This window comes from Notolepis coatsorum, assembly GCF_963971535.1.
Source record: "Notolepis coatsorum genome assembly, chromosome: 5".
Taxonomy (NCBI): Eukaryota; Metazoa; Chordata; class Actinopteri; order Aulopiformes; family Paralepididae; genus Notolepis; species Notolepis coatsorum.
Window position 1 is genome coordinate 141,639,174 of NC_140169.1, and position 24,423 is coordinate 141,663,596.

Genomic DNA, 24,423 nt, shown 5'->3' on the forward strand with positions numbered 1-24,423 from the left:
ACACTGGTACAGTACACACAGTAGATCACACTGGTACAGTACACACAGTAGATCACACTGGTACAGTATACACAGTAGATCACACTGGTACAGTATACACAGTAGATCACACTGGTACAGTATATAAACAGTAGATCACACTGGTACAGTACACACAGTAGATCACACTGGTACAGTATATACACAGTAGATCTCACTGGTACAGTACACACAGTAGATCACACTGGTACAGTATGTACAGTAGGTCACACTGGTACAGTACACACAGTAGATCACACTGGTACAGTATACACAGTAGGTCACACTGGTACAGTATACACAGTAGGTCACACTGGTACAGTACACACAGTAGATCACACTGGTACAGTACACACAGTAGATCACACTGGTACAGTATACACAGTAGATCACACTGGTACAGTATACACAGTAGATCACACTGGTACAGTATATACAGTAGATCACACTGGTACAGTACACACAGTAGATCACACTGGTACAGTATACACAGTAGATCACACTGGTACAGTACACACAGTAGATCACACTGGTACAGAATACACAGTAGATCACACTGGTACAGTATACACAGTAGATCTCACTGGTACAGTATACACAGTAGATCACACTGGTACAGTATGTACAGTAGGTCACACTGGTACAGTACACACAGTAGATCACACTGGTACAGTACGTACAGTAGATTACACTGGTACAGTATACACAGTAGATCACACTGGTACAGTACGTACAGTAGATTACACTGGTACAGTACACACAGTAGATCACACTGGTACAGTATATACAGTAGATCACACTGGTACAGTATGTACAGTAGATCACACTGGTACAGTATACACAGTAGATCACACTGGTACAGTACGTACAGTAGATTACACTGGTACAGTACACACAGTAGATCACACTGGTACAGTATATACAGTAGATCACACTGGTACAGTACACACAGTAGATCACACTGGTACAGTACACACAGTAGATCACACTGGTACAGTATATAAACAGTAGATCACACTGGTACAGTATATACAGTAGATCACACTGGTACAGTACACACAGTAGATCACACTGGTACAGTATATACAGTAGATCACACTGGTACAGTATACACAGTAGATCACACTGGTACAGTATATACAGTAGATCACACTGGTACAGTACACAGTAGATCACACTGGTACAGTATATACAGTAGATCACACTGGTACAGTATATAAACAGTAGATCACACTGGTACAGTACACACAGTAGATCACACTGGTACAGTATATACAGTAGATCACACTGGTACAGTATATACAGTAGATCACACTGGTACAGTACACAGTAGATCACACTGGTACAGTATATACAGTAGATCACACTGGTACAGTACACAGTAGATCACACTGGTACAGTATACACAGTAGATCTCACTGGTACAGTATACACAGTAGATCACACTGGTACAGTATGTACAGTAGGTCACACTGGTACAGTACACACAGTAGATCACACTGGTACAGTACGTACAGTAGATTACACTGGTACAGTACACACAGTAGATCACACTGGTACAGTATATACAGTAGATCACACTGGTACAGTACACACAGTAGATCACACTGGTACAGTATACACAGTAGATCTCACTGGTACAGTATACACAGTAGATCACACTGGTACAGTATATAAACAGTAGATCACACTGGTACAGTACACACAGTAGATCACACTGGTACAGTATATACACAGTAGATCACACTGGTACAGTACACACAGTAGATCTCACTGGTACAGTACACACAGTAGATCACACTGGTACAGTACACACAGTAGATCACACTGGTACAGTACACACAGTAGATCACACTGGTACAGTATACACAGTAGATCACACTGGTACAGTATATAAACAGTAGATCACACGGCAGACAATGTGATGGCCTCAGATGGTGCGTGTACGTAAGCAAAACAGAATGAATGACAACAACTACAGAACAACAACCTAAATCCTAATTTACTAAAAAGCATGTACTTGCATGTACTGGAGAATATTTGTAAACTATGAGGAATATTCAAATGATCACAAAATCACTGTGGCCTAGAGACCAACAGAACACATCTTTATGACTAGAACACAGCATTGTGACTAGAACACAGCATTGTGACTAGAACACAACTTTATGACTAGAACACAGCATTGTGACTAGAACACAACTTTATGACTAGAACACAGCATTATGACTAGAACACAACTTTATGACTAGAACACAGCATTGTGACTAGAACACAAAATCACTGTGGCCTAGAGACCCACAGAAATGACACTGGAAGCAACATGGCACCGTAACCCAAGTGGAAGGCGCAATAAATTCCCATTAACGTCCCGCGGCCTCTCAAAGGAGAACACGAAACACTCGCTCCATTCACCGTGAGGCCCGGTTGCCAGCTGCACCTACCGTAATCCATTTATCTGCTTAGGATCTCCACATGCCTTGAGAGCACCATCTCACTTCATGTAAATCACCCACAACATCTCATCTCTATACTTCCATTCAAATGACCCGACGGTGGAATCGATGGTATTTTCAGACAGGTCCCGGTATACCGTACCTGGGGGGTCGGAGGGCAGAGTCAGTTGGATATATTATCGTGTGCTACGGTTTGCGGTCCAGATTACGGCTCGTCTCGAACCCACACAGTGACCCTTCTGACCTTATAAGTGTGTGACGGGCGGCACAAACAACGGTGTGTAATACACACTGAACAAGGACCTCAGCCTGGAGCCCAAATAACAAAGCGCCCGAGTCTAATGCCGCATTCACGTTACGTGGAAAGAAGCGGAAGAACCAGATGACATCTCGTTGCTACAACTAGGAAGCCTTCACGCGTTGAACTCGACGAAACGCCCACATCCAAGATGGCGATCGTGAGCGTTATTTTTTGCGCTCCTTATTGTTATCAAAAAATATTTTCAATTCATTAATTGTTGCATATAGTGTCTAGCTAGCTTGCTATACTAATGTAAGCTACCTAAGTAATACTTTACTACAGCAAGTTACTTTCAAATCAACTGTAAACAAACAAGTATAGCTCGTTTTTCATATGAAGAGCACAGCAGTATGATTGTATTATTCTGATTATGTGATCAAAGTGATAATTTTCATTTGTATGACATTGTATAACCGACATTGCCGTCAAGCTTGCTGCCATGATTGTTGCTACTTCCGCAATTCGTGACGCGAAGTGGGAGATATCGGGGTCTATACAAAAAATCCCATATTTCCTAGTAGGAATTACCACTAGGAGGCTGACATGAATGGTTTTTTCCCAGTCGGAAGCTGGTTCTTCCGCTTCTTCCCACATAACGTGAACGCAGCCTAACTCTCTTGACTCACGGTGTGAATCAGAACTCTTAATGTGTCATTATTGTCCTTGTAGCTGGACTCTTGTGTGCTAATCGCACCGCGTCAGGGGAGCACTCTTGTTGTTCATGACCCAGGACGACTACGGACAGACTGGATTATTGTTTCTTTCAGGGATCCTCAAGGGTCATTCAGGGGGGCAGGGGGCTAATACCACAAACCCCCCCCCCCCTCCTTCCATAATTCACACTAAGCTAATTCTAATTTGAGAAGAGCGATACTACAGTGTATTGTGATTTACATGCAGCATTGTGACTAGAACACAGCATTGTGACTAGAACACAACTTTATGACTAGAACACAGCATTGTGACTAGAACACAGCATTGTGACTAGAACACAGCATTGTGACTAGAACACAGCATTGTGACTAGAACACAACTTTATGACTAGAACACAGCATTGTGACTAGAACACAACTTTATGACTAGAACACAGCATTATGACTAGAACACAACTTTATGACTAGAACACAGCATTGTGACTAGAACACAACTTTATGACTAGAACACAGCATTGTGACTAGAACACAACTTTATGACTAGAACACAGCATTGTGACTAGAACACAACTTTATGACTAGAACACAGCATTGTGACTAGAACACAGTATTGTGACTAGAACACAACTTTATGACTAGAACACAGCATTGTGACTAGAACACAGCATTGTGACTAGAACACAACTTTATGACTAGAACACAGCATTGTGACTAGAACACAGCATTGTGACTAGAACACAGCATTGTGACTAGAACACACACAGTATTGTGACTAGAACACAGCATTGTGACTAGAACACAGCATTGTGACTAGAACACAGCATTGTGACTAGAACACAGCATTGTGACTAGAACACACACAGTATTGTGACTAGAACACAGCATTGTGACTAGAACACAGCATTGTGACTAGAACACACACAGTATTGTGACTTGAGCCGCATGCGATTCTGCCCTCAGATTCATTAGTGGCGACAGGTGTGACACTCACCATCGTCTCCTGTACGATACGGTTGCTTGCTCTTCTCTTAGAGGCGTAATAATCATTGGTATTTGTTTATTTACAAAGCCCTTATGTAAGGGATAATGTATAGCTACGAGGTCATTGTCGCAAAATAATTGACCGACACAGAGTTTAGAATACCGAGGCGCCTCGGCGAGGTGTTCTAAACGTCAGTGAAGGTCAATTATTTTGCGACAATGACCGAGTATAGGCTATACATTATCCCGCTTATTACATGGCTAACTTACTAACAATATACCTACTGCAATTCATTTTACACCATCGACAAGACGAGATCAAATGCAGACGCAGTTCTGTTCTATCGCTCCGCGCCGTCATCGCCGGCAGCTTCGCCGGCAGCCGGCAGGTGTGTCTGATTGGCTGCACTGATGCAGTGTGTGTCAGTGGGCTTGATTGCTACAGCTGCGAACAGCGGTCATTATTGCTCGGCAGAGGTCCGTTATCGAGTAATAACAGACCTCTGACGAGCGCTATTGACCAATCATAATCAAGCATTTCGGCGAATGTTAAAACGCCATGTAATAATGGTAAACAACCACCTTACATCACAATGACTCGTGGAACATCCGTCAACACACAGTTCAAAGCCATGATCACTAATCACCGTGTCATCCGTCTGTAATTGTTTTAGCTCGTTTTTATCTTGTATTTTAGGTGATTTCCCCTGTTTTTAGCTTTGTTTTTTTATCTTGTATTAATACTTTTTAATGTTGTCTTATTTATTTTAAATTGGAAATGAGGGCAACCTCAAAGATTTTAACAAGCATAAATAAAGGTATGATGATGATGACGATGATGATGACCTGGGTAGAAGTGTATTTCAGCTATACCATAAATATGAGATGACTGACCTTTGAAATCAAAGAGCTGGTGAGTTTATTTTAACAACCTGGAGAAATCTGGACCTGGTCGCAGTTAGAGCAATGCGTTTGAGTTATTGAAAAATATATCGACAATAAGCTCCTCTGAAAGCTTGCATTCCACGGCAGTCGTAAGTAGTATAAGATTTACATGAACTAATAAAAATCCCCAAGTTCCGCTGTCAGAATAAACCTGCTTCCAATAGGAATAATAACTAACCAGGGGCTCTCCTGCTACCGTCTTTCCATGTGGGTACAAGTAGGTTTCCTGCCAAAAAGACAGTGGAATAACTTGCACAGAAAGTAAGCGATTGTACTACCGAGTGCAGTACAGAAGTCAGGTGCATATTAAATCACACGCACGACTTCAGTCCCATATCTTCCCTCTGCTACGGTGAAGAAGTTGGAAAGCCCTCTTTTTCAATTTGATTTGAAAAAAATATATATATTTTTCCACAACCCTGCTCAGACCACCCACTTCTGGCTCGGTCAGACATTCCACCGAACACAATTGGCAGTGTTCACAGGTGGGGAAGCCAATGAGGGTATTTAGTTCTGGTCGTTGCAATAGCGACTCCTACTGGACAGTCGGTGGGGGGAGGGGGGGGTCTATTCAGCAGGGAGGGGAACTGGGGGAGATAGTGTGAACCTTACAGTCTCCCAGTGAAACTCTTAGCTGCCAGGTGAAATTAAGCGGCTGGTGACTCCACGTGTATCGGAGTCAGTCTACGAGGAGACATGTGGTAGTCTACACCCTCCCCAGGCCGACAGAGGAGACATGTGGTAGTCTACACCCTCCCCAGGCCGACAGAGGAGACATGTGGTAGTCTACACCCTCCCCAGGCCGACAGAGGATAGCGCAACGACCAGGACCGTGAAACACATATGTGGCGGAATTGGCATAATGAATAAATTGGGGAGAAAACGGAGGATTATAGGCAAAGAAAAAAGAAAAAAGATCACAAGGGTCAACTGTCAAAAGAAAACGGGCGAGGGTGAATTGTTTCTACATTCTGTCGCAAAAACTACTCAAGTCAACATTCCCGTTTGGCGAGAGCAAGACTTACTGCGGGCTCTTCTGCACCCTTTCTCCGGTTGATCCTTTTTTGGGTCCTGGTTCCTAACAGAACCCTTCTCTTTTCCATGCTACGCCTATAGCGGGGAGTCTGGCACAATATTACCAAAAGACTCCACGGTGCTGGTCTTTTAAGCTCCTCTCAAATCTGCTTTGAAAGAAAAACCTTCCGTGGGTTTAGATTAGGCTCCCTACACCTACATTTCAACACACTATAATTTTATAATAATAATTTCTCAAATTTATATAGCGCCTTTCAGGAAACCCAAGGAGGAGGGGGACAAACTAAGGGGAAGGAAATCAGAGGAACAATTGGGTAAAAAGAGGGAAGTCAGGCATTGATCAATTTGGTGAAGAGGTAAGATTTGAGTAGTGATTTGAAGGAGTTCAGGGATGTAGCATTGCGGATGTTTGGAGGGAGGGAGTTCCAGAGGGTGGGTGCGGCAACAGAGAAGGCTCTGGGACCGAAAGTGTGCAGGTTGGTGGTGGGGATGGAGAGGAGACCAGGGTCAGAGGACCGCAGCCTCCGGGGTTGGATGTAGGGATGGAGGAGGTCAGCTGAGGAAACTTAAAAATCAGGGACCAATTAATCTTCGAAATAAGGAAAACAGGAAACCAACTGTCCCATTTGTCCAAAAAGCCTGGGCATTGTGCGTGTTTTCCCTGCAAACACATTATAATTTACTTTGACGAGAGTCTGAAAAGATAAATACCCGTCTGCTGCACGTGAACCATGTGAGAATAATATCAGACAAAGAGATGTGTTTAACGAGGAGTCTCTGTCCACGAAGTTCACACACAGTAAGCACTCTTTCACAGATATAATGTATTCTTACAAGTTCACAGTAAGCAGACTCTTTCACAGATATAATGTATTCTTACAACTACAAGTTCACACACAGTAAGCAGACTCTCAAACTCAAAACCTTGCATGTCACTGTTCAGGAATTAGGTTAATAAAATACATTTTCTAAAAAAAAAAATTAAATGTTATTCTACATGAGGTTCTGAATGGGGTTCATACAGTGTGTCCAAGGGTCATGGAACTTACTGAGCACATAAAGATAACGTTAACCAGAAAACAGTGCTATACCAATACTCTCATCCCTGAGGACATTAATAAAACCAACATTTAATTTGTGGGGTGATGTTCTCAAAATGAACGAGGTAATATAAGTGTGTGTGTGTGTGTGTGTGTGTGTGTGTGTGTGTGTGTGTGTGTGTGTGTGTGTGTGTGTGTGTGTGTGTGTGTGTGTGTGTGTGTGTGTGTGTGTGTGTGTGTGTGTGTGTGTGTGTGTGCGTGCGTGCGTGCGTGCGTGCGTGTGTGTGTGCGTATGATCAAATGACCAAAGCAACCAATGTGACGTGCAGAGCAGGGTTCACTTAGGGGTAAAGCACCCAAGAAAGAATGGTGGGCTCTCTGTCTCTCTCTCTTTCTCTCAGTCTCTCTCTGTGTGTCTCTCTCTGTCTCTCCTTCTGTCTCTCCCGGTCCCTCTCTCTCCCTCTCTCTCCCTCCGTCTCTCTCTGTCTCTCTCCGTCTCTCCCACACTCTCTCTCCATCTCTCTCTGTCTCTCTCTGTCTCTCCCACACTCTCTCTCCATCTCTCTCTGTCTGACTCTCTCTGTCTCTCTCTCCCTCTGTCTCTGTCTGTGTCTCTCTCTCTGTCACTGTCTCTCTCTCTGCCTCTCTCCGTCTCTGTCTCTGAATGACTCCAGACAACACACACCATTTTAATTTGTGTAAACAAAGTGGAGCCAAAGACAACTAATCTCCGCCTACCAAACATCCAGAGTCGCTGAAGAGGCATTTATCTTAATGGGGAATTTTAAACTGTATGTAAGATACATTTCTATACACTACACACCCTCAAACCCCTACGCTCAGCATCTTCTGGCCGCTTCAGACCCACTCCCGTCTGAGCCCCGGGAGGGTCATCAAAGAGAAACAGGGTATTCCCGGTCCTCGCAGACCCTTAGCTGCCAGAGTTGTACCCTTCCTGCTGACTTGTACAGAAATTATAAATTGATTTGGATAAAAGAGTCAGCTAAATTACTAAATGCAAATATTGTATATATCCTGAGGTGGTGGTCTGAATGTTTCTGTTGTGATCACAGAGCCTGGGTTGCACTGAATGCCACCTTCTCACGTCCGACGTCGAGTAAGAACGACAGAGAATTATTAGAATCATCCGACTTTACTTGGCACTTGTACTAAGCAACATATTATGAAAAATATATATAATTGGATGGATTCCGATTGTGCTTTTGATGCTGAAATCGCTCGCCACCAATTTGGTGCCTCCCTAGAACATCTAGCAGCAAATCTCTGCAGCATGCTATTCTCTTGAAAGATAACCAATCAAATATCTACAGACATATATAGAAATATCAAAAAATAAATAATAATAATAATAATAATAATAATAATAATAATAATAATAATAATAATAATAATAATAATAATAATAATAATAATAATAATAATAATAATAATAATAATAATAATAATAATAAAGATCTTCTCCTATTTTATAATTTCTTTGTCTTTTCCCGTTACCCTTCGAGAGGCCCTTTTGTCCACTTGCCAGGCCGCCATTGTGAATAATAATAATTTTTTTTTTTTTTTTTTTTTTTGTCTTTTTCCCCCTCCATTTTCCTCCGATTTTCTCCCATCCCAATGTTAGTCGTATGCCAATTCCCAGTCCCTTCCTGGTCGCTGCGCTTTACCCCCCACAGTCAGATCATTTGGGAGAGTGGAGGCTACCACGTGCTTCCTCCGACACACGTCCAGCCAATCACCGCTTCTTTTCACCTGGCAGCGCGGATTCTCATTGAGAGGGCGTAGCGTGTGGGAGGACCACACTATCCCCCTCACGTCCAATCCGCGCTTAGCAGGCGCCCCGACCGAACTGTAGGAGTCGCTGTTTACAACGACCCGGACCCACCCCGCCAGCTTCTCCCACCCTCTAATACTGCCAATTGTATCAGTGCAGACGGCCAGCCAAGCTGGTGACAACCCCGGAGCTGTGAGCTGGATTCGAACAGGCGAACCAAGCTCACAGCTCCGGGGCTGGTGACGAACGCAATCTCCGCTCGACCACCTAACCGCCAATAATAACTTGTTCTTAACTGACCTGCCTGGTTAAATAAAAGGTTAAATAAATAAAACTATTAAATGATCTACAGAGGAATTCAACAAAACTGCACAAGAACGATTACATTCCTTGGTCCGCCTGCAAGTGAGCCAGCCAGTGAGAATAGTACTGAGACAGAGACAGAGGCGTTCTTCTTTAACTAGAAATCTGGGTTGTGTGTGCATCTTGTGGGACACATACCAATACAAGAGTCCCTTGTCATTAGCAGCCATTACAATACTGATAGCAAGAGAGCAGCACATTATCTGCTGCATCAGCACCACCAGTCGAAGCCCCAGGCGGCGAGGCACGGACAAAGCAAGTGGGACATGACGGAGCAGAAAGAAAGCAAATGTCAACCTGAAAACCCTTCAAAGAACAGCTACTTCAAAGACCGAGCTCACTTTTATATACAGAACACAGAGCGGTGTTCCCTCACCCCGGCAGGTTGGCCAGGGGGCGGGGTGTCGGGTTACGGCTCTAGGTTTTAAAAGCCCTTGAAATGCCTCGTTTTTTAAAGGAGAGACACAGGGCACCGCTTTAACAGCTATAATGCCCTGCAGACGCTAACCGCAGTAACTACAATAAAAAATAAATTGAGTTATAAGCGTCATTGAATATCTTGTTTTATCTTGTGACAACGTTTCAGAGTTCAATCTTGCTCTGTTTTAGAGAAAAAGGGTATAAAGAATTGCAGTAACTACAAAATCACTGGATAGTCAAAGAACTTTAAAAGGCATTTTTCTCAGTTTCACTGTCTGCATAGTTACTGCGGTTAGCTTCTGCAGGACAGTATTGCTGAAGCAAATTCACGTAAAGGCACAACGATTTACATAGAGTTCCAAGAGGTGTCCGTGAATGAAAAACAAGTTAGCCTACATTATAAAAGTACACTGACTGTCAATCAAGCCCGGAGAGAGGGAGAATATATTGTAATCTTGTATTGTATATTGTATTATATCTTGCAACACTGAGCCCATCATGTATGGCTTCCACATTGAGAACAATGTCTCTGCAGCAAAAATCAGGTAATGATCATCATTCTAAATGATAGAATTCTAAATTCTAATGAATTTACCCTATTCACACGGCGGCCTGTTCGGGATAGAAAGGAATCCGAACCTGAGCATGACAAAATGGCCACTGTGTGAGAATATGGTCAATGAACACATTAATTGTCTTCCAAACTGTAATTATCCTGATGGGAGTTACTATGAAGCTAATGGCAGGAGAGCATCACACTATGTATTATGATGGGAGTTAGTATGAAGCTTACTAGTGGCAGGAAAGCATCACAATGTATGTATCCTGACGAGAGTTACTATGGAGCTAACTAGTGGCAGGAAAGCATCACAATGTACAGTATGTATCCTGACGGGAGTTACTATGGAGCTAACTAGTGGCAGGAAAGCATCACAATGTATGTATCCTGACGAGAGTTACTATGGAGCTAACTAGTGGCAGGAAAGCATCACAATGTATGTAACCTGACGGGAGTTACTATGGAGCTAACAAGTGGCAGGAAAGCATCACAATGTATGTATCCTGACGAGAGTTACTATGGAGCTAACTAGTTTCAAGTTTCAAGTTTCTTTAATAGTTGTCATACAGAAGTACAGAATACTTTTGTACAAAATGCTTCTTACTGTTGCGCTAGTGGCAGGAAAGCATCACAATGTACAGTATGTATCCTGACGGGAGTTACTATGGAGCTAACTAGTGGCAGGAAAGCATCACAATGTATGTAACCTGACGAGAGTTACTATGGAGCTAACTAGTGGCAGGAAAGCATCACAATGTATGTATCCTGACGAGAGTTACTATGGAGCTAACTAGTGGCAGGAAAGCATCACAATGTATGTAACCTGACGAGAGTTACTATGGAGCTAACTAGTGGCAGGAAAGCATCAGACTATATTTGTGTACAACACATACTGGGACATGAAGGGTTGATAATACACATATTATCCTCAGAGGAACTGAACACAGGGTGCCAGGGCTCAGAACCCTGGGAACTGTTCCACCTTGAGGAACACGTTCACGCAGTCAGCTGATAAAGCATGAGAACCCAGTTACAGGCATGGCAGTCCTCCACACCTGTTTAAACACACTGAACCAATTTTACCTAACCTTTAAAAAGAAATATATATATATATATATATATACACACACAAGACTGGCAGCCACCCACCCACACACACACACACACACACACAGTCATCATGTCTCTCTCAGCCTCGCCTCGAGCAAGGAACCACAAGATTACAACCTCCACGCGGCCACAAAGTTACCTAAAAAGTCAAATAAACCCTAATGGGAGGCATTTGTTACGCGCCCTTTATAAAATGTTTGAACCCAAGCGGATCCCTCATGGTGCAGGGCCCAGAAGCAGGCAGAAAGAAGCCCATTGTGAGAGCATCAGACCCAGCAGAGGGGTTTCATGTGGACTAATGTGGTCGAGCCGCTTCCCTACGCAACCGCGGAGCACCAGCGAGGAGGGCGGGGGGGGAGAGAATGGGACTACACACAGCGCACAGACACCACACACAAACCCTCAACAATCGGGCCACTGTTGTAGCCGACCCTTAGAGAGGATGCTGCTTGCCAAGTCCATGCATGCATGTAGCATATGACTGTCTGTTCGGGGCTTAGCTGGGAAAGGGCCGGCCGGCCACAGCTCACCACTGGCTGGACAAGACCACTCAGGAGTGTCCATTTTAGAATTCACATTGTGTTCTCCCTGTGCCCCGTCGGGCGGTCCAGTCGGTCGTTGTGAACACGCAACATTCTCTCCTAAACCTAGAGATGGGAAGAACCCTCCGATCGGTGATGTAGAATTCGGTGGCTTTATGACTCGACTTTATGAGGCCATGGAATGTTTGTCAGCGTTTACACCCAAATGAGGTTTATATTCTAGCATTGCTAGATGATCTGAACCGGGATTAATGCCATGTCCAGACTAAAACGATTTTGGTCGTTTTAGGCAAAGTATTTGATCGTTTGCATCGTTCTGATACCAGCTCCCAGAGTGCGCAATTCTGAAGACGCCCCCCACTGTGTCACCATCTTTACAAGCGATATGTGTCTTCTCCTGAACCGATGACGCGTATAGCCCACCTCTCCCTTACCCGCATGTGCAAACTCAGCCAAACATCACCAACCACCGTCAACAACAGATTGACATTTCCCTTAACAGTGTTACAGAGCTTGATCGGGCTTTTACAGCTAAATGTACTTTTTCTGAAAACCCAAGTAGTAGCCAAGCATACTGTTCCATAGCATACCCCTTCAGTTGATCATGACAAATCCTCTCTTACCTTGACGATTAAAAAGCCTCCATAATTTAGTAAATAGTATCCCCATGGCATGGTGTTGAGCTGTAGCCAGCAAGCTATGCTATCAATATTAGCTAAATAATTAGCGTCACATAGCTGGCCTTTTTCTGAAAACCCAAGCACATATTGTTCCATAGCATACGCCTTCAGTTGATCATGACAAATCCTCTCTTACCTTGACGATTAAAAAGCCTCCATAATTTAGTAAATAAAGCTGTACCAGCCAGCTAGCATTGATGCTATTCAAAATGCTATCCACATTAGCTAAATAGCTAACCAACTAAATACAATAGACACGTTTAATACAGACAACGGTTGCTAGTCGAAATGACTGGACACACACAGGGACAAGTTAAACATCAATCAATTAATTTATTCCAACAGGTAGTTTGAGCTGCATGTGAGCCGCGGTCTTTCTCTCCTCTCCTTTGGAAACTAATGACGTTACGTTGGCTCGAAAAGCACAGAACCGGCCGACACAAGTTAAGCTGCTAGCAACAGACACTATAACACTTCCGGTCGGGGGTTTTCAAAATAAGAAACAGGAAAGACATTTATTGTGTACATTTGTGTCATGCACTTATTATCTTGAGATGTTTTCGTTTTTACGGAAACCTGAAAACTAAACAGATCAAAATCGTTTTAGTCTGGACAAGGCCTAAAACCTCACACAAAGATTTTGTGGCGTAACATAAAAATCTTAAAAGGTCCCATGTTTTGCTATTCCTTTCACTATTTGGGCAATTTTAAACAATTCCTGTGAGTCTATGGAAAACATCTGTAATGCTTTTTTCAAAAACAATTCATTGTTTTGTATTTCTAATCAAGTACTCTAAAGTAGCATTTTTCCACTTCAAGATTTCAAGCTGTTTTGGGCTGGGCTCCGCCCATAAAGGCTCCTCACGATTGTGTGTAAAATGCAGGTGGAGAGAGGGAGAGGGGAGAGAGAGAGAGAGAGAGAGAGAGAGAGAGAGGAGAGAGAGAGAGAGAGAGAGAGAGAGAGAGAGAGAGAGAGAGAGAGAGAGAGAGAGAGAGAGAGAGAGAGAGAGAGAGAGAGAGAGAGAGAGAGAGAGAGAGAGAGAGAGAGAGAGAGAGAGAGAGAGAGAGAGAGAGAGAGAGAGAGAGAGAGCGAGAGAGAGAGAGAGAGAGAGAGAGAGAGAGAGAGAGTGTGTCGGGGACAGGGAGACCGCTTCCACATTATTCCCACTGCTCCGTTGTTGAGCAAATTGTTGATTGTGGGCGGTGACTACAACCAGATCAGCGCCTTTCTAAGTAGGATAGCGAGTCAATTCTGAATGGCTTGGTTCAGTGGGGGAGGTTCTTGTCTGAGCTGAACTGAAGAAACGGGAGTAGCTAGAGATTTCACATCAAATCAGTGTTGGTACAACCCCACATTGCTAGAAAACAATGCTAAACACTGGAAAAGGCTATTTATAAGACAGGGGACCTTTAAAAGTCCCAGTACTCTCAGTTACATCACCAATTGCAGGGTTCAGGAGGGTTCTCTCTCTCTGGCTTTAGGAGAATTTGTTCACAAAAATATTTACTTAACTGTAAATGGTAAATGGCCACATTTATATAGCAACTTTCATCCAAAGCTCTTTTACGTTTTGTTCCTCACATTTTTTGGCGACCATGCAAGGTGCCAACCTGCTCATCGGGAGCAGTTAGGGGTTAAGGGTCATGCTCAAGTACACTTCGACACGCTGCCCAGGAGGAGCGGGAATCGAACCGGGAACCTCCAGATTACCAGACGCTACCTCCTGACCAACTATCTTGGGGCACAGGAAGAAGAACATATATGAATTCTTAAAGCGGGTGGCATTCCCCTTTAACCATTTCACTACCACACTACAGAAGGTTAACCCTTTACTATCACACTACAGACGGTTAAAGGGTTAACCATTTGGTAGCATGGCAGTGAAAGGGTCAAGAGCCAGGGTTGCCCCAGCAGGGATCTTTACTATTCAAGAGGTGTACGACAACAGTAGCTACATTAGGACTAGGGCTGAGACGATATAAACTATATTATATATCCTGTATAAACTCAAGTAACTTGATTACATGCATTGAGGCCTCATTTAATCCATATAACTACCGTAATTTTCGGACTATAAGCCGCGCCTTTCCCCCCCATTTTTCGACCGTGCGGCTTATATAACGGTGCGGCTTATATGTGACTCGACGTGACCAAACCCGAAAATGTAAAAATCGAAATATTGCTTTTTTGACTGCATTGAAATGTTATTCATCTGTTCCCTTATTTGCTAAACTTAATACAACTTGTAAATTAGTTAATTCTTGTTATTTGTCCAACAGTATTGTGTCCCAATGCTGGTGGGAAGACTGTAATTAAACATTAAAACACCTGCGGCTTATAGTCCAGTGCGGCTTATATATGTACACGTCATTCAATTTAGCTGCTGCGGCTTATATTCAGGTGCGGCTTATAGTGCGAGAATTACGGTACATACAGCGCTGTGGCACGATGCACTTAAATGCAGACAGACGGATGAAGAAGACGTGATTTGATGGCACGGCTATAAGAGAAGAGACGGTCGAGCCCAAAGTCCAGAGTCGAGCTGAAACAAATACTCTGCTGCTTCCTGACCAGCTCTGGAAGAATAAGCAGCTGAGCTTTCTTTTTTTTATCCACTTTTTCTCCCATTTTATATTTTTCTCCCATCCCAATTTTCGTATCATCCAATTCAACCCTCCCCTGTCTTTGAACGCTGTTTCTTGCCTCCCACAAGCCGGCTGCAATGTGGACTAAGTCATACATAGCACGAGTCCCCTCCGATACTCGAGGTAACAGCCGTCGCATCTTTCCACCTGCGCAGCTCGATCTCTCAGCGTCGGGGGTCTGGGCTTTGGAGGGGCCCCGCCCCTGTCGCTTCCTGATTCTACTGCGCAGGCGCACCAACCGACCTGTAGGAGTCGCTGTCCACAACGCCCGATCCCCACCCATCAGTTTTCCCACCCCCTAATACTGCCAAATGTGTATTAGTGCGGACGACCAGCTAAACTGAAAGCAATGTGGCGCGCTGGGCTCGAACAGGGAGGCATTCCTGTTCGAGCCCAGTCTCCAGTATTCGTGGTGAGCGCCTTGCCCACTGCACCACGTAGCCGCCCCAAGCAGCTGAGCTTTCTCACCTGTTCTTGCTTCACTCCGAGAGCGACACAGAGGCTGCGCACACGCACACGCACGCGCACACACACACGCACACACACACACACTAATGCTTGGCCCTTATGCAGTTCACATGGGAGGATGCAGACGAGGAGGGAGAAACCGACAAAGCCTCTCTCAGATGATATTTAATGGACAAAAAGCCTTATTATTACAAATGAAAGTTCCGTAATATCAAGGCCCGGAGTGCTGATTTAATGAGGCGGTTACAGCAGCCAGCAGCTTCAATATAGTATTAGCCAAAGGTCAAAACCAGCAATTGTTCACGTTTCGCTCTGGTATTTTACAAATACAAATAAAAACTTAAAACTAGTTTGCGGTTGATCATAATTTTTAGACAGTCAATGACAAATCATTTGATTGCCAAGCAGATATTGATGTTAGAAAATGTTGCCATTTTCCACCTTGAGATTATTCACGGTGTAGTAATAGAGCCATGGTAAATGGAATATATATACCATGGCATTGGCTACTGACCAATCAGAGAGCTGGACCAGACCTAACCATGTTATGCAGTAAGTGTCAATAACTGTTGATAACAATAACAATAGATGTCGATTTCTCTGACACCCTAGTGGACGTGGACGGTCTTACCTTCACCCATTGGGACTTCATAGGACGTGTTGTGAGACCCCTCTGGCATGGCACTGGGGCCTTAGGAACTGCAAGGACAGGAAGAGGGAATATTAGTGAGGAGGACATGGAGGAAAGACACCATGAGGGAATATGAGTGAGGACATGGAGGAAAGACACCATGAGGGAATATGAGTGAGGAGGACATGGAGGAAAGACACCATGAGGGAATATGAGTGAGGAGGACATGGAGGAAAGACACCATGAGGGAATATGAGTGAGGAGGACAAGGAGGAAAGACACCATGAGGGAATATGAGTGAGGACATGGACGAAAGACACCATGAGGGAATATGAGTGAGGACATGGACGAAAGACATGAAGAGGGAATATGAGTGAGGACATGGACGAAAGACATGAAGAGGGAATATGAGTGAGGACATGGACGAAAGACATGAAGAGGGAATATGAGTGAGGACATGGAGGAAAGACACCATGAGGGAATATGAGTGAGGAGGACATGGACGAAAGACACCATGAGGGAATATGAGTGAGGAGGACATGGACGAAAGACACCATGAGGGAATATGAGTGAGGAGGACATGGACGAAAGACACCATGAGGGAATATGAGTGAGGAGGACATGGACGAAAGACACCATGAGGGAATATGAGTGAAGAGGACATGGAGGAAAGACACCATGAGGGAATATGAGTGAGGACATGGAGGAAAGACACCATGAGGGAATATGAGTGAGGACATGGAGGAAAGACACCATGAGGGAATATGAGTGAGGAGGACATGGAGGAAAGACACCATGAGGGAATATGAGTGAGGAGGACATGGAGGAAAGACACCATGAGGGAATATGAGTGAGGAGGAGGACATGGAGGAAAGAGGGAATATGAGTGAGGACATACACAAAAGGCAACAGAACCCCATGGATCATGACCACAGCGTGGAGTATCCTGGATACTGACAGGTAGCTGGGTAGCTCATCATGTTCCAGTCAAGGTCTCATACGGGATACAGTTTACCATCTGAATGACTGTTACCATGGAGATGGAACTCTTACACACACACACACACACCGCAGAACTCAACAGTAAAAACAGGGTATGGCGGTTCCATACTTTCACTAACCCAGCTAATATAGGCATTTCCCGGATACCTGCGGTAATCCAGGTTTGTCGTAGACAGGGATAATAAGAGCTTATCTGGGTTATTGTAAAAGGGATGTGAGACGTTTGCGTCCATCGACATAACAGTGGAACGCGGTCTTGAATATACCCAATTTTGATGGTATATTGGACATTATAAAACGGGTAGCTCAAATCAAGCAATGTGATTGGTTCATAGCCGTGGTATAATGAGCGTATACCCACAGCTATGATTCTAATTCCTTTTCACAAGTCAGTATCACTCAAAGTCAAAAAAAACGTTTGCCTTGTTAAATGAGACCGTCTGGTCTACGGAGGAGACTGACGCATGCCCAGTTGAAAAGGAAGAATCCTCCTGGTGCCAAGATGGGCACAGAATAGGGAAGCCCTCGCGTCACATGGCACACAATACGCCCATATATGGACCAAGAGAGGCTCAAAATGGCTGATAGTGTCATCTCTGAATCAGACGGACAAAGCGATGATTTTATCCAGATTATTTGATTATTACCACTTTCGCTAAATATGTATTAATCTAGCTACAAACTGGGGAGACTGATAAATTACAGATTTACAGCTATTTAAGTGAAGCAGCCTCGTAAACGCTGCCCGTCGTCAACGCATCAGTCCCAGAGTGAGAGTGCACCACTCCCGGAGGGCCGCGCTCCTTCGTTCTCCCCCGTCAGCGAGGAAGTGCGGCTTTGCTCACTGGGGTTATTAAGTGTGGGAACGTCTGCAGTCACTGTGGCCTTGCCGTTTGAAATTAAATCTAAAATGTGTTTAATTGCTTTATGTGTTATCTTAGCTGCCACTGAGGGGAAGCTCTAGAAAGCACAGAGGTAGGCTATCCTGTTTTTACAGCTGCTCGCTGCTCACAGACAGTGACAATCACAGTTACCTAGACTGATTGATGGCATGGGCCAATCTTGGGAATATTTCTTATGAATCCAGACCGCAAAGCAAAGCACACAGGTGTTTTGGGGAAAGCTGTTTCACAGTCTCTCTTGAGTTATCGATTCGTTACATTGCCAAGTTGTCTTCTTCTAGCTACATTTACATTTAGTCATTTACTGTAGCCGACGCTTTTATCCAAAGTGTCTTACAAGTTCTGTACGACAAGTCAGCAGGAAGGGTACAACTCTATCAGTTGAGTAATAATGTTCATCAAAACAGTGTTGAAACTTGCTGCAGTGTTGAGTATATAGTAGTAGAGACATATACTAGTAGGCAGGTAGTAATATAGGCAAGGAAGATTATTTAGTGGAAAAGTGCAAGTGCAAGTAGAAGACAGTAAAAGGTTCATTTTTCTTTTCTTCATTTCAGATATTGATTGAACTGTGGGGGGGAAGTTCGTTCCACCATTGTGGAGCAAGAACCGAGAATTGCCGGCTTCTCTTTGATGACCTTCCCGGAGCTCGGATAGGAGTGGGTCTGAGGCTAGGTTGCCCCCTCCCCCACTGCTCTCTCTCTCTCATCCTGCTGACATCCACACTTCCTATCCAGATTTCCACCTGCTCCTCCAATCTCTCTCTATCTCTCTCTCTCTCTCTGCAGGTTAGGGGTGTAGAGGAAATTACACATTCAGGCCATTAAGAGCTCAACGCACGGTTGCCCTCGAGCAAGGTGGGTCTCGCTATTAACCTGCTATTTTTGGCACACAGCCCAGGTCACTTGGATGTTCTGTATTTGAGAAATGTTCCTACCATTGTCTGTTCCATCTTTGTGACACCGCACAAGCACACTTATTACACGCCGCAAACACTGCTGCTTTAAATGTCCATTTAAAAAAGCTGCGACAACAAAAGAATCCGAATCTGAGATACCAAAATCACCCAGGCGTTGGTGGGTGAGACGGAAGCCTGCTGAACCGTCCGTGACATCTGTAAACGCCTTCCAGGGAGAAAGAAAGAATGCTGCTAGACAGAAAGTGGCACAATGGTATTTCGGTCTGCTGCTTCCAACTCACAACAACAACATGCAGGAATGGTGACAATTCACTACGTCGTTACGCGGGGTGACTCTGTCAGGCAGGGGGGGGGGGGGGGGGGGGGGGGGGTCGCAAGTAGGGTTGGGTACCGTTCACATTTGAACCGGTCCGGTACCGATACCTGTGAATCGATACCGGTATACCCAACGGTATACCTTTTTCGGTACTTCAGTCTCTAAAAATGTAATCTGCCCACCTCAGTTGTAAAAAAAAATTCCAAACTTCAAAAAATTTATTATCATTATTATTTATTTAGAACAATTTGTTAATATATATATATAATTGCAGCGAGCATCGTCTGCATCTAGCTTTGTAAAGTGTAACCTAGGTGTTTTCGGCTTGCCATTGCCTCGACTGCTTTGTTGTTGAATCAAGTCAAATCCTAGGTAAGCGTGTATTGTGCGCGTGAACGTTGACGTGAGGCACACTTCATAGTTTATTAATTCTTTTTTACCAAAATGTGGCACCGGTGGATCTCACGTGAAGCGGTACTCGGTAGTACTGGCGTGATTCGGTCGATACCCTTAAAAGTACCGGAGTCGGTACCCATCCCTAGGCGCAAGACCTGAAATCCAAAGCGCTTCACAACTTATGCCTCACACATTCAAACACCGACGGCGGAGATTGATTGATTGATTGAAAACTTTATTTTATTTTTATTATTTTTTATTGATCTTTTTCCCCCTCCTTTTTCCTCAGATTTTCTCCCATCCCAATGTTAGTCGTTATGCCAATTCCTGATCCCCTTCCTGGTCGCTGCGCACTTACCCCCCACAGTCGGTCTGGGAGAGTGGAGGCTATCACGTGCTTCCTCCGACACACGTCTAGCCAATCAACCGCTTCTTTTCACCTGGCAGCGTGGACTCTCACTGAGAGGGCGTAGCGTGTGGAAGGATCACACTATCCCACTTAGATCCTATCCGCGCTTAGCAGGCGCCCCGACCGCACTGTAGGAGTCGCTGTTTACAACGACCCGGACCCACCCCGCCAGCTTCTCCCACCCTCTAATACTGCCAATTGTATTAGTGTGAACGGCCAGCCAAGCTGGTGACAACCCCGGAGCTGTGAGCTGGATTCGAACAGGCGAATCCAGCGTCTCCGGGGTTGGTGACAAACGCAATCTCCGTTACGCCACCTGACCGCCGATTGAAAACTTTATTAACAGATTGCAGAATGGGGGTACAATACAGTACATCTCAATACACACAATTGTTAAGGGGATGCAGACCAGAGAAAGACTTTCGTCTTGTTTACATCAGGGTCCCCCATTTTCAGGCGACCACGCAAGGTGCCGACCTGCTCATCGGGACCAGTTAGGGGTTATAAGTGTCTTGCTCAAGGACACTTCAACGCACTGCCGGGATGAGCTGGAATTGAACTGGGAACCGTATGATTTTTTTTGTATCCACTTTTTCTCCAATTTTTTCTATATTTTTCTCCCATCCCAATTTCGTATCATCCAATTCAACCCTCCCCTGTCACGAACGCTGTTTCTTGCCTCCCACAAGCCGGCTGCAATGTGGATTAAGTCATACATAGCACAAGTCCCCTCCGGTACTTGAGGTAACAGCAGTCGCATCTTTTCACCTGCGCAGCTCGATCGCTCAGTGGCGAGGAGTAACGCGTGGGAGGCTCACGCTGCCCCCGACACTTCCTGATTCTACTGCGCAGGCGCACCAACCGACCTGTAGGAGTCGCTGTCCACAACGCCCGATCCCCACCCATCAGTTTCCCACCCCCTAATACGGCCAATGTGTATTAGTATGAACGACCAGCTAAACTGAAAGCAATGTGGAGCGCTGGGCTCGAACAGGCAAGCCCAGCGTCTCCGTCATTCGTGGCAAGCGCCTTGCCCACTACGTCACTTAGCCGCCCTGGGAACCGTATGATTAACAGACGACTGCTCTACCTCCAAGAGCCACTGTCGCTGGCTATTGAAATAGTGTGTGTGCTGCTACCTACATCGAGCAACAACGATTGACTTGGAATATAGATGAAAGGTTTGTGTACACGGCTGTAGCGTGTGGATAAAAAGTATATAAAAACAGACATGATTGAAGAAAGTTTACTAGTATGCACTCTGCAGCTACTAAGGAATCTACCAGTGTTTCCCATTAATTACCTAGACTGTGGCGGTGGAATTTAACAAATACATTGAACGGCTGGGGTGCTTCGAGGAGAGGATTGGGAAGCACTAGTCTAGTCGATTTTGTGTTTTGAGCACAAAGTTCATCATAGATCTAGCCTCTTTATTTTGCTCTCAAAGTGCAAAAAAAAAAAAATTAACTTTAAAATGTACAAAAAAAATTGTTCCGGGGGGGGGGGGGCATGCCTAGAGGGGCCGAGGTTCACCCACCACAATCTCACAAAATCCTGTGGGAAACACTGAATCTACCATGCCTTACTACCTACTATTCTGATAGGTCTATACTACTATGCACTCAAGTCTGTAGTACTCATGTTCAACACTGTTTGACGAACAATTTAACTGCCGCAAATATTGTATGGCACTGTTTCATGCATTTTCTTTGTTTATATCTTTTTCCATAATTTACTATCTTTAATATTTATTTTGTTTGTGCGGAACGTTTATTTTAGTTTGTGTTGCACAGGGACATTTTTTGATGTTGCACATGAACACCTGCACAGGTGGGGCTCACACTAAAGGCACACACCTGTTGCTAAAGTTCGACTCACGTCGCGGTAAAACCTTATCTAATGTTAGCTGCTAACGCTAACTAAGCTAACTAACCGACGTTAGCCGCTAACACTAACTAAGCTAACTAACGTTAGCCGCTAACACTAAGCTAAGCTAACCCTGGAAACGCTTGACACGAGTTTCAGTTTAGAGTTCCATTAGCTGAAATATTCTAAAATCATTAAGTCTGCTATAAGCCATTCTCCCTTTCTGAAATTAAATCTTTGTTATAATGAAAGTACAGAAAAAAGGTATCGATTCCCAGGTACCGGTTCAAATGTGAACGGTACCCATTTGTTGTCACACACATATTTCTACACGACATGAAGCCAAATGGTAAACAGATCTCACTTTTCATGAAATGAGAGAGCGAGTCAATTGCAGTATCAAGGTTATGTCATCGACATAATGAACTAATGACGTACGGTACTAATCCTGATATCCACTGAGATACCGCACCTTATACGAGGTCAGGCAGAACGTCACGGTGGTGGAAGCTGTGATGCCGCTTCATCTCAGCACACCCAGTTCACCTCCCAACCCAATCAGAAAACCATCTCTCCCGCTATAGGGCCCTGGGGCGCTCCCCGGCCATCCTCGCTGGGCAAATTCAATACTCCGCCAACTACATTTCTATATAAGTGAATTTACCAGCTCAAGCACACGGTTCAAAAGTTTAAGAACATCCTGCCCTCATATCCTGGGCTCCTGTCGATGGGGTGTTTACCGAAGAGGTGGGATGGATTTGTGTCCTACTGAACGGCGGTGGAGGGGTGCGACGGCGTTCATTTAAAAAAGAAGAATTTATTTATTTAGTTTAAAATCAAAACAATAGGCCAGGCCACAGACGGTACAATCCCTCGTCTCTTCTCCCAAGCGTAGGGAGCGTTCCGGGGATCAAGAGGAGTATTGTTCAGTGATGCAAACCATTCCCCCGCCACCATTCCCCCGCCGTTCCACTATTGAAGACTATTGCATAAACTGGGATGATCACAGCTTCCCTCGCTAGATAATGGTAAACACAGTAGTGCAGATTTCACAGAGATATCGCAATATGAAGGATGCAATATCTATAAATCGCAAAAGACGGCAATGTTGGAACTTTTAATTCATAAGAAATTAATGAAACCACATAATAAACACAGAGTAATATAAGTGAGATTGACTCTGGCAGATTAACTTCACTCGCACCCAGAAATACCAGACCTATGATTGGTCATTCTCGAAGACACGCTGACGTCACAAGACCGCCGCCATCTTGGTATTGGGGAAACAAACGGATTTCTACTGATCAAATGTATGCGTTGAGCTCCGTTTTTATTACATGTTTTATCACATTCTTGTTCATTTCATAACCTTTTCATGAAATTTGTTTTGAAAATATTGAGGCCAACATGGCATTTCACTATTTCGTAACCCTTTCTGGTGATTCTAAGGCGAGATATGAGTCAAAGCTCGCCCTGATTGACTTGACATCATGTCCATACAAGACACCTGCAGACCAATGGGAGAACAACCCAAAGACATGGCCATCTCTCGAATACCCAAATTGAAGCTGCTGTGTTACGTTTTGTACTAATAACAAAAACAGAAATCCAAATCGCAAGTTTTGTAAAATACCAGCCGAGGCATCACGGAGGAAAAAGTGGCTGGCGGCTAACGTTAGCTACGTTCAACCAGACAAATAGTAGCTACATGCTAAGCTAACGTTAATTACATCATATCGAACCGATGGGAGCTTATCTTATCTAATCTTACGTGGATGTTTGATCAGGTAGTGTGTCAAACATGCACGTAAGATTAGGTATTATATAAAACTTGCAATTTGGATTTCTGTTTTTGTTATTAGTACAAAACGTAACACAGCAGCTCTTTGGCATTGTGATGCACTGAAGAAAATTACCCTTGATTGTGTTTAATTTGCCGCTTTTCCAATCCGTTTCTGCACCCTCCAGAACAT

General features: G+C 44.2%; 1 protein-coding gene across 1 annotated transcript in view; it reads right to left on the bottom strand.

The window, feature by feature from the left end:
• Positions 1-24,423, bottom strand: part of LOC311228968 (pleckstrin homology domain-containing family G member 3-like) — a 121,841-nt gene that overhangs the window by 83,573 nt on the left and 13,845 nt on the right. The window contains exon 2 of the mRNA XM_084314938.1: positions 16,641-16,708. Within this exon, the coding sequence (XP_084171064.1) occupies positions 16,641-16,689 (49 nt within the window). The 5' untranslated portion in view covers positions 16,690-16,708. The remainder of the gene's footprint in view (positions 1-16,640; positions 16,709-24,423) is intronic.